At 34.0% G+C, this 16,601-nt stretch overlaps 1 protein-coding gene and 1 long non-coding RNA gene across 2 annotated transcripts; both read right to left on the bottom strand.

Moving 5' to 3' along the window:
* Positions 1-5,427: 5,427 nt before the first annotated feature.
* On the bottom strand, positions 5,428-6,999 carry LOC145796186 (F-box/kelch-repeat protein At3g06240-like). Its single transcript, XM_082881217.1, has 4 exons — positions 6,916-6,999; positions 5,950-6,816; positions 5,588-5,684; positions 5,428-5,477 (listed from the first exon to the last, which is right to left on the bottom strand). Exons 1-4 carry the CDS (start codon positions 6,997-6,999, stop codon positions 5,428-5,430), a joined length of 1,098 nt encoding a protein of 365 aa, XP_082737343.1.
* A 2,452-nt stretch (positions 7,000-9,451) lies between these two features.
* Positions 9,452-12,035, bottom strand: LOC145795373 (uncharacterized). The gene is made up of 3 exons (XR_014336176.1): positions 11,961-12,035; positions 11,335-11,398; positions 9,452-10,006 (listed from the first exon to the last, which is right to left on the bottom strand). It is a non-coding gene; the product is annotated as an uncharacterized LOC145795373 (long non-coding RNA).
* Positions 12,036-16,601: the final 4,566 nt, after the last annotated feature.

The raw sequence follows: 16,601 nt of genomic DNA, 5'->3' as shown, positions 1-16,601 counted from the left end.
TTCAATATGACCTAACGATCAAAATTACTTTAATATCATTTAATGGTTATAATTCATATGTATATTTAATATTTTTATATATTTATATATATAATTTGGGTTTCGGATTGTTGGGTTGTTTGATGTATTTCCCTAAATCCGTCCAAATTTAATTCGGGCTTATAAATTTTTGTCTAAATCTGTACCAAATTTCAAAATATTTTGCCCAAGGCCCAAAAAGAATTAAACTAAGCTCGGATTGCTCAGGTTGAGTCCGTCCAATTTGCACCCCGAAATCCACCCACAACATAATAAGACCGGGTAGAGGTCTAACTTAGAGTTAACAGAATTCAGGTAAGGCTTTGGCCAATAAACGGGCTGGGGTCTACCATGAGAATTCAACTATTAAAGTACTTGCACATCCAGTTTAGACTATACGTAGGTCCTGTTTGGTACAGCTTAATTTCAGCTTATTTCAGCTTTCAGCTTAATTTAAGTTATTTTGATGTGTTTGGTTTAGCTTAACAATACAGCTTATAGCTTTTTGTAAGTTAGAAATCAACTTATTATTTGAGTGGGCAAGAGAAGCTTAATTTATAAGTCAGAAATTAGCATATGTTCATAGTTATAAGTTATAAGTTATAAGCTGTTAAGGTATAAGGTATAAGTACTTTCCCACAGCTCTACCAAACAGGACTGTAGTTTGTCTTCTTGAAACAAAAGCTAAGGAAAATAAAGTCGAAGAAACTAGAGGAGTGTTGAACCATGATCAATAGTTCTTGATTATTTTAAGATCGGAAACAACCCATCTTCTTAAAAAACCAAACCAAATCCTATCATTCGAACCGGTCCGGACCAATTTACCATTTCCTACAAAAAAAAATTGGTGCCAACAAGTTCCAAACTTTCGCAGGTAAGTTTTGCAACAACGTTGATTTTAATGACTTAACATTTTTTTTTTTTTGATGACTCAGGTATCCCCACAGCCGAAGCATGGGACTAATCCTAAGGGCCCTGAAGTTAACGACCGGGCAAACCTCCAGTGGCCCGCACAGTAACCCGTGAGGAGTGGGATTCGAACTTGGAACCTCCAGGAGGAGCAAACTCCCAACCCCAGGTTTTCTTCAAGATAATAAATTCATGCCAAATAAATAAATATCAAGATAATAAATATAATAAATATCATTTTCTAGTAACAACGTTTTCTAGTAATACTGAATATAATAAATATCATTTGTGATTGCATTTCATATATCGGTGATATATCATTGAGTATGTAATTTTCAATATAAAATTTGGTCATCTTCTCATTGCTATTCAACACAAATCACACGTCACCTTCTTTACTTTCTAAATGGTATAAAGATTTCCCCCTTACCCAAGTGAGCTCAATGAAAGCTTCCACACACCATTGTGCAAGTGATTCTCACTAGTCTATCATCGTATTAATATATATATATATATAGAGAGAGAGAGAGAGAGAAATTCTACTATACACCCTAAAATAAAAAATATACCTACTATATGCATCTTTACCTTCAACTATTAAATTAAAAAATATATATAATAAATTTCAGTCATTGATCAAAGTACTAAAACTAATATGCATTATAATCGAAAATCACTTTAGTCATAATCAAAGAACAGATAATATACAACACTACTTTGGGACAAAATCAAACATCATAGCAGAACATTTATTCGCTCCACCACCACAATAGCTCAAAATTAAACACTGCAATAACTTATAATCACAAGACATGTGTACCTGACATTGCATTCATACTAGCCATGTTTATCAACCCACACAGTACAATTGAGTGAAGTCAAGCTAGTGAAGCACAAGTGAGCGGAAGTCAAGCTAGTGAAAAATGAAATCAATAAAGATGACATACTACATCTACTTCCATTCATAGGGATAATATGCACCTCACATCACCATTTTTTCCACCCCCTAGTTTACATTGTAGAATAGGATTGGTATTTGAGCTGATACTACTACATATCAGTGGAAAGTATACAAAATATTAACATATCAGTCCAAATTCACTTTAAAGCCATATATAATGGCGTAATGGGCGGGTCTGGGGTTTGAATGTTTTTAGGATTGGATTTGGGATGGCCAAATTAGTCCCCATACCCAGACCAGGCCAAACCTAGAGTGGCACATATTTCCTAGTTTCCCTCAATCATCATTACATAAATCACACATTTTGTTCTTCTACTTCCTTTTATCATGAATCCCAACCCTCCATTAACTAGCCCAGATCACTTCCTATACCTCTGCTTCTCCTAACTCGGATATCCCCAGACTATATGCAAAAGACTGAACTACTACTTACTAATCGTCGCCTGCTTCCAGAGCATCTCTCTTTTATGTGCATTGTTGCTCCAATTCTGCTACCATATTATCTTTTCCTTATTCAGATCCATGGCTAACAAACACCACACACCTCCCTCCTTATCTTTAGATGATTTAAGTTCCACGCCTCCTACTAGAGAAAAAAATCTCATCTTATTGGAAAGATTATTGTAGACAAGAATCTTCGCAGATTTGGAGTTCAAGATGGTTTATCAAGAGGACTCTGGAGTACAGAAGCTGAATTCTGTATTGCGACTTGGGGGTGAAAATATGTATGCATGCTCTTTCAATAAAGAGGAGGATAGTCAGAGAATTATGGAACCAGTGCCTTGATCAGTTACGGGTGTTATCTCAGGGTGCTTCAAAAGTGGAAGGACTGGACAATGCTCTATAACCCCCTGTTTTGGCATAAATAAGTGGTTTGCCCATAGGTAATCTGACAACTACAAATAGTGTGAAGATTGGACAACTCATTGGAGAGGTTGCACAAGTGGAAATATGATTCTCATGAGAGTTTTATTGATAGAAACTCTTTTTTTTTTTTCTTTGAGCTTCAACAAAGAATTTTAATAAAAAAGCAAGAAGGAAAGAGGACAAGCAGTATTCAGACAAACAAAAAGATAAAAGTCAAAACAAATAGCACGAAATTCCTAGCACTAGGGATGTTATTGATAGAAACTCTCTCTCTCTCTCTCTCTCTCTCTCTCTGAGTCATACGGATAATAAATTTAAATGAACCTACCTAAAGGACTCTCACTCACCAGAAAAACCATTGACAACCTATGGCAAGGCTATCAGATTTGTGCCATCTGTGCAGCAGAATTGGCCATGAGAAGTGATAGTTCACAGGGATACTGACCCTAACTACGAGTAAATCCTGGTTGATTTTATGGCTCCCAAAAGAAAAAAAAATATCAATCCAACAAACAAGGAAGCCCTTACCTGGGTCAGGTTTCGCAGGCAAGGCAGGTAATGCAGGAGGAAATTGCAGCAAAATGTGTCAAAATAGTGCACCAAATTAAGCAACAAGTAGTTGACTTGTACCAGATGCTCACATCACACAATCCAAGGTGGTGCAATTTCTCATCAAGAAAAGTTGTGATAGCTATATGTGTGACATAGCAATGCAATGTGGTGCATTGGTTTTCTCTCAGATTAGAAAATTGGAAAAGCTTCCAAGCAAGGGCCCAAAATTAGGATGTTGGGTTGGCAAGCTTTTAACGGACTTCTATTGCTGAAGAGTATGTTGTGGTTGACGACGGTTCAGCCCCCTCCAAATTAAGACTATTCAAATTGATACAAGGAAGACGACTTCCCTATTTTTTCAAGCTAAGAACAACTCTCAGTAATAGGAAGAAAACACTGCTCTGGTAGTTATAGATACAAACCTCAAAACAAATTGCAAGCATGTTCGCATCAAAGAGAGAAATCAAATTACTAAGGATGAACCCAAGATATAAGGACACGACCTGGTAGAGGTCTATCTTTGAGTTAGCACAGATTGGCAACTTATAGAACAAAGGCTCTGGTCAATAAACGGGTTTCGACAATTGCCCCTCAACAACCCCAAGGGGCCACATCAGTATATTGTATAAGAATTGTCAAGGGCTGGGGCTACCTTGACAATTCAACCATTAAAGATCCTGGGTGTCCAGTTTAGACCCTCACTAATTTGCCCGCTTGAAACACAAGCTAGAGAAAATAATTTTGAAGAAATCAGAGTATTTAATTTGTGTTTTTCACTTTTGGAGAATATCGGTCTTGTTAGAGGGGTGGTAGTTTTTCCAAGCAAAAAGGTGGATTTGCACTTTACTGAATTCCCATCTTTTCTTTTCTTTTTCTTTTTGGGATAGGCAATGCTCTTTTCATAACCTTTTTGGAAAGTGGAGGCTCTCATTTATTGATGTTTGCCAATAATTAGTGAAAGAAGAAATCTTTGCTCTCTTATAGCTAATGGCTCTCGAAATTTGAACAAACCATGGCTATGCATGGGGGGTGATTTCAATGACATCTCCTTTGCAACAAAGAAAGAAGGTGGCAGAGATAGACAAAGGCTCAAAACCACAACTTTTAATGAATTCCTCTATCAATGCAAGTTTATAGACTAGGAAGCACGGGTGCGGGTACGGATATGGGTGCGGGTACGATACGGGGTACGCCAGTACGTCAAATTCTTAAAAAATTAGGGTTAGGGTTAGGGTTAGGGTTAGGGTTAGGGTTAGGGTACGTCAATTTTTTTTTATTATTATTTAAATATATAGCTAAACATCCAACATACAAATCAAAATTTCAATATCAAAACTAAAAGGAGAACATCTTGTCCAAAACGCTATGTAAGTCTTTTTTTTTTTCTTTTTTGATTGCCTAAAATAGGATGCAAAAGAGAGCATAACCATGTTCATGGGTAAAGGGTGTTGAAAACAAATTACTTGATGATTTTCGAAGTTGAAAGAAGAATAATAAAGGCTGCAACAAATTCTCGCAGTTGCAAAAAAAAAAAAAATCACCCTTCCATACCCAAAACATACCCATGACGTACCCAAACGTATTTGCTGTACCCAGCATGTATTCGGCGTATCCGGTACGCATACCGCCGTACCAGTACGCATACCCACACCCGGTAAGTACCCGATACTCGTACACCATTTTTGGAGTACCCGTGCTTCATAGTTTATAGATATGAGGAATAAAGGCTACAGTTTCACTTCGTCAAAAAACATAATATGAAACATCAAGGAAAATTAAAAAATATAAAATAAAAAAACATTTGTTGCTAAGTAACTAGCAGATCATAGTTAGGAATGCATTAGATTTTACATAGCAAAATTCAAAGTAAACTATATGATCTTCTCAAAGTACCCAAGTCACAAAACCACCCAAGTTATATATACTCATCACAATGCCAAAGGAAAATTTACTGAGAAATAATAGCATAAAAAAGAATTAGAGACTCTCCACAATAGTACAATATTCAACTAGTATATCTAACCAATCAACATATATACATGAGAAGAAAGCAATACATTTCAACACTAAGAGGTATTGACAATATGTGAAAAGGCAATCCATCTATATTAATTTAACCATTATTCTACTTTTAAGTTCTTCCTCATTTCTTTTAGTTGATCCCCTAATCCTGCAACAACCCTATAAAAGGAGTCAACCTATGTGAGATATTGAAAATGTCAACGTGCTAGGATCTAAATATGAATTCCCCTCTTGACGTTATTACACACACAAAAATACTTTTGACAACAATATGACCCAATATATTAAATTGATATCCTGACTTGAATATGAGAACAACAGTGCATTCAGGAAAAAGAATATTGATGCAAAGTTGCTGTTTATATGCAGCACAAAAATCCAACACAAAGTATCTAAGAACAACAAAATGACAAACTATAACCATTAAGTGCGGCAAACTATAACGATTAAAGTACTACAAGGGGGGATAATCATCTTGCCTTTCTCTTCTCTCACCCCAATGCTTCCTTGTTGGCAACCCCTTCAAGAGAAATTGGGACGCACATGTGATTTCTAGACTCCGTCAGCTACATCTAGTGCAACTAAGCTCTCCATATAAGTGTTAACATAAAATGACTCACCATGGAGTCCCAGATGCTTGATTTGGCGGCTTTTTGTATCACATGAAACCAACTCCCTCGGGGCCCCGGTAATCCATCTTGAACCATTAAGACATTGCCATTCGTCCTAGAACCCAATACCGTCAACCATTTTTGCTTCCCAATCATTCTGCATCCTTTAGTCCATGACTCTATGACACCATATTCTTCCATTACCCATACATGGTTAGTCCCAATTGTTTTCACAAAAGTAAAAACAGCTTCATAGAGGATTACAGCAAGTGACTTGCCCAATACTGTAATAGACCCATCTGTTCGGAGAATCACATCAATTTGATGGTTTGGCAAAGCTATCTCCCTAAACACCTCATCGACTATGTCAAATGCCAGAATGCAAATACAATCCTTTCTTAGATTAAATACAACCCAATGAGCAGCCCCATTCACAAACGCAGGCAAGGAATCAAAACCATAAAGTTCATAACATAAATCATCAATACAAACGGATCTCCAAGAACCCATGCTAAGCGCAAAAAGGTCCACCCTATGCACAACATAGCGGCGATGGTTATCCTTTGCACCCACAATTTTCACCACTTTGTAGTCATTACTCATGTGGTCGAACCGAAATCCAAAATCAAACCGAAGCAAGCGACAAGCCTTGGTTACAGAAAAACTAGACTTGGGAAGTTTCATGAATCTCCTAATTGATGGGTTCCATAGAACAGCACAGTCTGAGCCATAATAATCCGATAAGCACAACAACCCATCACATGAATCAACAATCTTGTCGTAGTTTTGAAATGGGTATTCAAGTTTCACAAACTCATCGCCAAATGCCTCGTCATCAGTAAATGACAAGCAGCGATCTCGATTCTCATAGTTGAACTTGATGAGTAGTTTGTGATTATGGTTTGATTTAGTTCAATTGAGGTGTGCAGTGATGAAACTTGGGTTGGTGATTAAGGAGTACCAAGATTTTCACACTGACCTGAATCGAAGCAGAGATTTCATGGGTAGTCTAGCAAGGATTTCGATCAAGACATCCTCAGGTATGCAAGCGTTCGACATTGATTTCTTCGTCGTCGTTGTCATTTTTCTTCTCTTTCTTCTGAACTTGTTCGTCGTCGTTGTCGTAGTCTTGTGTTTGATTTTGGTGAAAAGGGGAAAGAAAAATAGAAGTGAAGACATGTTAAGAATTGGAGGATTTTTTTTTTTTTTTAAATTAAAAAAAAGAAATAAAAATTAAGTTTATCAATTTGAACTTTAATTTTTTTTTTCAACTTAAACTATCTACTTATTTTTTCTTAAGTAAAACTGATAGAAAAAAGTTTGATATTTTAACCATTAAACTAATATAATATGTCTAAAATACTTTTTTTTTTCCAGTTTAATAGTTAAGATATTATTTTTTATCGATTTTATTTAACAAAAATAGACAAATGATTTACATTAAAAATGATTCAAAATATTAAAATTTAAATTAACAAAATTAAAAAATGATTTATATAAATCAAGAAATGATTTGTTAAAATATATTTCGCTTTAAGAGTCAAACTCTAATTATTTATTTCTTTTAATTTCCCAAAATAAACGTTAGTAGGATGTTTTTAAAATAAAATGTTGATTTAATTCTTATCCAAATAAATTATAGAAACAGTTTTGAACCCAAGAAAAAAAAAATTAACAAGTAATATTTTTAAGCAGAAATTACTCATGCTCAAAAACCAATTCGAAAATCCAAACCAAACTGGGCGCAGATTCTCATTCTGCGATTCAATAAATTCTACAGTGCAATAGGGAGTCCTAAAACTAAAGCCTCATTTGGTAAAATTGTGAAAAAAGGATTATAAATTATAACTTAACAGATTATGACTTATAGCTGTGAATATAAATTGTTAACCTGTTTGGTGCAGCTGTGAGATTATGTGAATATAAACTGTTAACCTGTTTGGTGCAACTGTAAGATTATAAATTTAAGCAGCTGCGTAGTGTTTGGTTAATAAGCAGTAAAATAACTTTTTATTACGTAATTACCCTTTTTGCCCCTTATATGATATAAAAATAATTATTTTGTCATTTTTTTCAATTTTAATTTAAAAAAATTATTTCATTAATAAAAATTAGTATAATTAGTATTACAAAAATTATCATTTCATTTATAGTATCAATTAGTATAAAATTATTTTATTTTTTCATTGTAAATTAATTAGTATCAATTAATGGCTTAATTAGCATCAATTAATACTAAAATTATTAATAGTATCAATTTAGTATAATTTTTTTTCATTTTTTCCATTATAGATTAATTAGTGTCAATTAACGGCTTAATAAGCATCAATTAATACTAAAATTATTAATAGTACCAATTAGTATACATTTTTTTTCATTTTTTCATTATAAATTAATTAGTGTCAATTAATGGCCTAATTAGCATCAATTAATACTAAAATTATTAATAGTATCAATTAGTATAAATTTTTTTCATTTTTTCATTATAAATTAATTAGTGTCAATTAATGGCCTAATTAGCATCAATTAATACTAAAATTATTAATAGTATCAATTAGTATAATTTTTTTTTTCATTTTTTCATTATAAATTAATTAGTGTCAATTAATGGCTTAATTAGCATCAATTATTATTTTTTATTCATTAATTATTATTTTTTTATTAAAAAAACACTGAAAACCTCCACACACACACACACACACACAAAAAAAAAAAAAACCCTAGCTTCGACGGGACAGCAGCGACAAACCAGCGCTAGGGTTTCAGATTGATCCAAAGAGAGAGAGCTGTTGTCACGCCGGCAACCCCTTCTTTTCCTCCTCTTCCTTCTCATCTCACCGCCAGCGTCAATCGCGAAGAGGGAGAGAGAGCTAGGGTTCACGCTGTCGATCATGATGGTTCAAATCGCGATGGTTCAAACCGCGATGGTTCAGATTGCGATAGTTCAGATCGCGATGGTTCAAATCGCGATGAAGAGTGATCGGAGAACACCGGAGAGAGAGAAGAGAGACAGAGCTTTGGTTGCCGGAAATCGACATGTTCATCGGAAATCACCCTGGTTCGCCGGAAATTGCCTCTCTCGTTTGTGTGAGAGAGAAAGAAATGAGTGTTCTTGGTTTATATACATGGCACACTTGTAATTAGCATCAATTGGGAAGGGCATTTAAGACATTTTATGCCCTCCAATTCAGCTTGCCACATCAGCTCAACTTCTTTAGCACCCCCGGAGCTGCTTACAAATTTAAGCTGAAAATAGCTTAATCAAAGCTATAATCTATCCCTTTAAGTTTTACCAAACACACCAAAATAACTTAATTTAGGAATGGTTTGGGATGTTCTAAATAAGTACACTTTTTAACTTTTTATGAAATATGGGTTGGGTTTGAAGTGATGTGGTAGAAAGATGATGTAACTTAAATAAGATGATGTGACTTAAATAGGATAGTGACTTTTTGACCTTTTTAGTACATGACAAACAAGGCCTTAAGCTAAAAGTTTATTTAAGCTGCTTTCTACCAAACAAGCACTAAGTTAGTGTTACCAAATTTGTGCATCATTGACCTCTCTCCTAATGGTTTTATAGAGGAATTACCAATCAAAATTGGAATGCAATGAAATTTTTTGACGAGAACCAGATGAAATATATGAAGGCTACTATAAGGGAAGACCATGTGTTGGCAGAAAGCTATTTCTACTCAATGACAATACAAACAAAGGTGTAAGTACAGTGTACAATGAGATCCTGAATATTTTCAATGCCATTGATCTGTAAAGCAACAAATTTAAAGGGGAGATTCCAGAATCTATTAAAAACCTGAAGGGGCTCCAACTGCCCAACCTTTCCAACAATGATACAAGTGATCAAATCCCAACATGCTTGGGGAAGCTAACAAACCTTGAATTGTTGGACCTTTCTCAAAACAAGTTGTTGACAACTAGCACTTCTTACTTTCCTTGCTTTCTTAAATGTTTCAAATAACGATCTCACTGGACGCAATCCACAAGGGAAGCAATTTAACATTTGAGAACCATTCCTCTGAGTGGAATCCAGGATTGTGCAAAGATCCTTTGTCAAGGAAATGTGGAATGTCAGAGGCACCACAATCATCACCACCATTGAACTCAAAACAAGATAATGATTCGGTGTTCAAAAGTACAGTTGATTGGATTGTCATATGCATGGGATATGTGAGTGGAATAGTGATCAGGACGGTTATTTATTAGGCACACATTGACCACAAGGTATTATGAATGGTTCATAAAGACCTTTGGAAGGAAACAACAGAAGCGGAGAAAGGAGAAAAGAAGGCGACAAGGAAACTAAAGTCGATTAGGCAATATCGTGATAAGTTTTATATTGTTAGGTAAGTTTTCAGCAATATTGAACTGTATATACAATGCTTTTGTGATCTATTTTAGATTAATTAATGTGACTAGCTTATATTTATAGCAAAGGCAACCAAAACATTACCTGAATAATGCACGCAAAAGTAGTTTTGCAAAAAAATTCCAGTAAGTCGAGTAACTTGTACAGGCATTGTTATTAATTTTTCTTCTTCATCGAAGGATTGTAGGTATTTTTTGGACTAACTTGAACCCTAAAAAACCCCTAAGCTTGTCTCTATCATCTCTAACAAAATTTTATCAAAAATCGGCCATTTTATTTTCTCTGTGTTTATTTTATTGTCTTTGTATTCCCCTATCTCCCTTACCTTTGTCGTATCAACAAGGACAGAGGAGTTGATGCGCGCAAGAAAGGAGTTGCATGAGGAAGGAATCAAATATATTTGGGAACTTAGGATTTTTAGAAATTAATATGGTATTAGGTTATGATGCTTTCCTAATAAAGTAGCTTTTTTTATCCCTCAAAAAATATAAAAAAAAAAAAATCATATTAGGTTATTATTAAAGATTTTATTAATATTTGGCTTCCTATCTATCAATATTTATTTTCCTATTTGATTACGCGCCTCTTTGTCTTATAAATCAAGAGTGAGGCCACTTTTCTCCTTATCCTTTCTGCATAGTTAAATGAGTAGCTATGTTAGTTTGTTTCTTGACCACTTAGAAAGACAATATTTCTTTGTATGTTTTCTATAGGGATTATTATGAAATTGAGAGATTGTTGAACAAAGACAAGTTTTCTGCATGTTAGCATGTCATGAAGTAGACATGTTCTTTGAGCTATGATTAGTTTCCATATGGCTTCAAGGTTGTGTTTGAACATTTTGGGTATATAATTGTAGAAACATTTTTCGAAATTATGATTGCCTGCTTCATAATCTTTCACAAGTTATTTTCCGAACAGATACTATACATCAGAAGAAGGCAGTACATGACAACCTATAATTATGGACAATATGTGAAAAGGCAATCATCCACACATGAACCTACCATTTATTCTGTTTGTAAGCTGTTCCTCCTTTCTTGTAGTTGATCCCATGATCCAGCAACAACTCTGTAAAAGTAGTCAACCCAAATGAGATATAAAAAATGTAAGGTGTTATGAGCAGAATATCAGTAGCACAATCAATAGCACAATCACCATTTATTCTTCCTAAAACCCACTACTCTCGAAAATTCTTCCTCTAGAATTATTGTGAATTATTTAGTCCATGACTCCACGACACCATATTCTTCCACTACCCATATGTGGAAAGTCTTACAGTAAGTATTAAACGCCACAACCATCAAAATCGCTAAATTACGAACAAACGCAAACCAATGAACAGCCCCACTCACAAACACAAAGGGTGCACGATAAAATCTATCATAACAAAAATCAGCAACACAAATGGATGGGTTCCATAGAACAACAAGCCCATTAAGCACAAATTGATGGGTTCCATAGAAGCATATTGAATTGAATTGAATGGGCATAAAAAAAGATTCCATTAAGCACAACAAGCCCATTATATGAACCCACAATGTCTAATGATTTCTCGGAGTTGTGAAATGGGGATTGAAGAAGCTCCACATACTCATCATCGTTAAAGGAGTACCAGGATTTGGAGACTGACCAGAATCGAAGCAGAGACTTCGCGGGCTGTCTTGCAGTCCGACATTCCTTTGTTTTCTTCCTTCTCTCTTCTAAGCTTCTTGCACAGTCGTTGAGAGAAGATTGATACCTAAAAATGTTTGGTTTAATTTTGAGAATTTTTTTTCTGAATTAATTTTTTTTAAAATTAATTTGATAAAAATATATTTTAAAACTTTTGAAAATTATTTCTATGCTAAAAAAAAATTAAAATTATAGTATTTTTTATTTTTTATTTGTTTATCCAAACTAATTGTTAATTTTAAAAAAATTAAAAACATATTTTGAAAACAAACGAAACAGAGTTAAAGAGTTGTTGTCCATGTATTTTTTTTATTTATTTTTTTATTTTTTTTGTTCTCATCTTAAATTTATTTATTTTTTTTGTCTCATCTAAAATTTTTACTGAGATTTTATTATCAGCAAATAATAGGGATTTACAATTTTAAACTTACTGGTAAATAGTCACGTGCTGTTATCTATTAACTTTTTGAATTAAAATTAGATAATAGTACTTTTTTTATTATTGAAATTAGAGATAATTACATATGAATGATTTTAAATTTCTTCCACTTTGTCTCACAATAGCGGTTTTTGGGAACCACTTTTCGAAGCTATTTTAGCCTCTGAAAAAAAAAAAAAAAAAACTTTCACCTAACTTGTTTTCACTTTTCAAAAAATACTATTTAAAAAACTTTACTTTCTTATTTTTGGTATTTTTTTATTTTTACTGAATTTTTTTAATATTTTAAGCAATTTTTTTACTTTTTAGACACACGGTAACATAAATACACCTAAAAAGTAAAAATATTGTAAAAAAAATCTTTTAAAAATTCATTAAATACCAAAAATATAAAAAAAATACAAGAATTCAATACATTTTTATATTTTTTATGTATTTATTAATTTTTTAAAATATTTTTTCACAATTTTTTTACTTTTTAAATACATCTAAGTAAGGTGCATCTAAAAAAGTAAAAAAAAATGTTTAAAATTTAAAAAATATTCACTTTTTGTTGAACGGCAAAGAAAATCTTTATTGATGAATAAAGAGGAGCTTCAGAATACATCAATAAAGAGGAGCTTGGAGCTAAAAAAAAGGTTCAAGCGCCAGTTGGAGAGGAACCAACAAGGAGCAAGAGAAAGACAAACTAATAGAGAACTGAAAGATAAACTAGTCTAAACTGATAGAAAAACTGAAAAATAAACTAATAGATAAACTGAGCTAAGCAGCCAAACTGATAGATAATATAATAGGAGCCAAAACTGATAGTAGCAGCCAAACTGACAGCCAAACTGTCTTCCCATATCTGATCATAACAGCATTTCAGCCAAATTGTCTAAGCAACCATTCTGATCCATACCATCAACAATTACTGTAACACAACTTCGTTAACAGTTTAACCAACTGTGGAGGAGCTGATGCATCAGTGATCACAGCAGCAAAATGCAAATTAACAATAGATTCAGACCTAAACAGAGCCAGAACAGAGCACCAAGGAAGAACAGACTAATGCAGCAGACAGCAGAGCCAGACTGATAGCCAAACTGCCTTCCAGCAAGGAAGAACAAACTAAAATAGCAGCAAGGAAGATCAAACTGAGCCCCCGATCTGCTTCCACTTGAAGACTATATCATCCACTGAGAAGGGGAAATCCTTGACTGATGCTTTGAGCCAGAGGGCAGATCTAAATTTGATGAGATCCAGCAGTCCAGAAAAATTGGGCTGAGCCTTAAAAAAGACACAATCATTCCTATGCTTCCAAAGAGACCACAATATGACTAAGGGGAGGGCTCTCCAAATTATTCTAACATACTTCTGAAATTTCTCACTCATCCACCAATGAAATAAACCAGCAACTGAATTTGAAATGCACCATTGAAGCCCCCATTCTTGAATCACTGAAGACCAAATCAGCCAAGAGAAAGGACAATGAAGCAAGACATGGATATTAGTTTCAGGTTCAGAATTACAAAATGGACAGAGAATCGAAGTACTACTATCAAGTATGCCAATCTTGTGCAAGAACTCTGAGGATTTCACTTTATTTTTCCAGGCCAGCCAGCAAAAGAAGGAAACTTTTGGGGGCAACAAAGAGCTTCAAACCTGCTTGCAAATTCTTAGATTAGGGCCAAGGAGGGAAGTACTGTAAGCATATAGGTCAGATACAGAGAACTGATTATGGGCTACAGCATCATTAGACCATATTAGGTAATCTGCATTTTCATTACATAAAGGAGGAGCAGAGGATAAAACTGCAATCAGATTAGCTTCTTCAATCAATTCCCAATCATACAATTCTCTTCTATGCGGAAAGTTCCAGACACATGAGCTGGTTTTCCTGGCAAAGAAGTGGTGGAGAGAGTCTTCTTTATCAGTTGAGAGGTTAAAGAGAAGTGGAAAATCAGATTTCAGGCAAATATCACCACACTATCTATCAGTCCAAAACTTAATTCTATTCCCATTCCCTACTTTAATTAGACAATTGGCCAAGAAGAAATTAAAGATGGAGTTGCTGGAGGCCCTACTGGATAAGATGTCACTTCATATTCTAGAGTGCTTATAAGAGGGCCTTATAGGAGGATGCCAACAGTCCTCGATAATCTTGTATTTGCTACAAATTACTCTCCTCCAAAGAGCATTGATTTGGGTCCCAAATTTCCACCACCATTTAAGTAGTAAACAAGAATTTACATCTCTGATTCTTCTAATGCCCAGACCCCCTTGGTCAATACTTTTTGTAGCCTCCACCCACTTCACCAAATGTACTTTCCTTTTTAGATTATTGCCACCTCACAGGAATGCAGCCTCAATCTTTTCTAGCTCTCTAGCCACACCTTCAGGCATTTTAAATAGGGAAAGGAAGTAGATAGGTAAGCTTGAAAGTGTAGACTTAATCAAGGTTAGTCTGCCTGCAAATGATAATAACTTTTTCTTCCACCCTGACAGTTTAGATTTGATGTTATCAACAACAGGCTTCCATGTAGATTTCCTACCAGGATTGGCTCCTAATGGTAGTCCCAGGAATTTTAAAGGGAGGCTCTGCACCTTGCAGTTGAGAAGATTAGCAAAGGAAAGCATAAGATCATCAGTTACACCAATACCACATACAACACTCTTATGATAGTTGATTTTGAGACCGGATAGTACTTCAAAACATCTGAGAATTCTTTTGACTAACACCAATTGATCCCAGTGAGCTTCACAAAAGAGAATTGAATCATCAGCAAATTGCAAATGTGAAACACGAACATTATTAGCTCCAACTAGCACACCTTTAAGGATGCCAAGGTTAAGTGCTCTAGTTAGGAGAATGTTAAGCCCTTCAGCCACTATGTTTAAAAAATTGCAAATTTAAAAAATATTCACTAAAAACAAAAAAAAATACAAAAATCAAAAAAGTCAATTTTCAAAAAACTTAATCCAGAAAACTCAAACCAAACACACTGAATCAGTGTGTTTGGTTTGAGTTTTCTAGATTAAGTTGGGGAGTTAGAATTTGTGGTTGATAGTGGGAGTGTTTGTTTCAGCTTTTCAAAGCTAACTTATAGCTTTTAGTTTTGAAAAAGTTATTTTGGACTGTTTGGTTAAACTTATTTCAAACAGCTTCTGATTCTAACAGTTTATTTTAACTCAAAAAAATTGATTATAAGAAGCTGCTCACCCCTTACTTCTGATTATCAGATTCTGTTGTAGACATGTTAATAAATGGTTATACTCTTAGATTTTTTTATTTTTTTATTTTTTTAAAAATAGAAAAAGACCCAAAGGGACTATAGATTATTATTATTATTTTTTATGAGAAATATAGACAAGTAGTAAATAACAAAAAATAAAAATTAATTGAAAAAACTATTTCACAGCTTATTTAACAAACACTACTCAGCAATTTAAATCTATAATCCAACAGCTACACCAAACAGATTAACAATTTCTGATTAAAGTCATAATTTATAATCTGTTAAGTTATAATCTAAAGCTGTTTTAACAGTTACACCAAACGGGGCCAGTGCTAAGCCACATAAGATAAAAAGACAATTTTACCTTTTAAAATATTTGACTAATCTAGTTGTGTGACAGTGTCCTTGGAAGATGTGGACTGCCACGTCAACAAAGGAACTTTTTTTTCTTACAAAAGGACTTGCACACTTGTAGGGGCATTTTGGTCATTTAGTATCCCAATATCATTTTAAACACATTTTTCAATATAACATTCTAACCAACAATCCAACCGATCTTCTTAAACACAAAAATTAAAATAGTTTACTAATATAGTCAAATAACTAAAAAAACATAAAAAATAGCTACTTCTCAAACGAGGCCAATATAAATGAGAAGATTGTGGATATAACCATAATGATTGATATCATGGTTTTATTTTATTTTATTTTTATAACCGAGTGTCTGAATCAATTTACACGTATTTCGACTAAGTCAAGAGAGCCCCCTCTACATGGATCGGACAAATCTCCGGTAGAGTGCACAGTCGTGACTCCAAAGAATTGATAACACTTAATAAGAGTTAAATCTGAGACCTGAAGAGAGCATAATTCCAATGCTTCTATAATAGGACAAATACAAGTTAAAATTTGAAGATTTAGCCTTGTCTTTTTCTTCACACGT

Source organism: Camellia sinensis, chromosome 7 (assembly GCF_055761805.1).
Source record: "Camellia sinensis isolate YWXY chromosome 7, ASM5576180v1, whole genome shotgun sequence".
NCBI classification, from domain to species: domain Eukaryota; kingdom Viridiplantae; phylum Streptophyta; class Magnoliopsida; order Ericales; family Theaceae; genus Camellia; species Camellia sinensis.
This window is presented reverse-complemented; position numbering and strand designations above follow the sequence as displayed.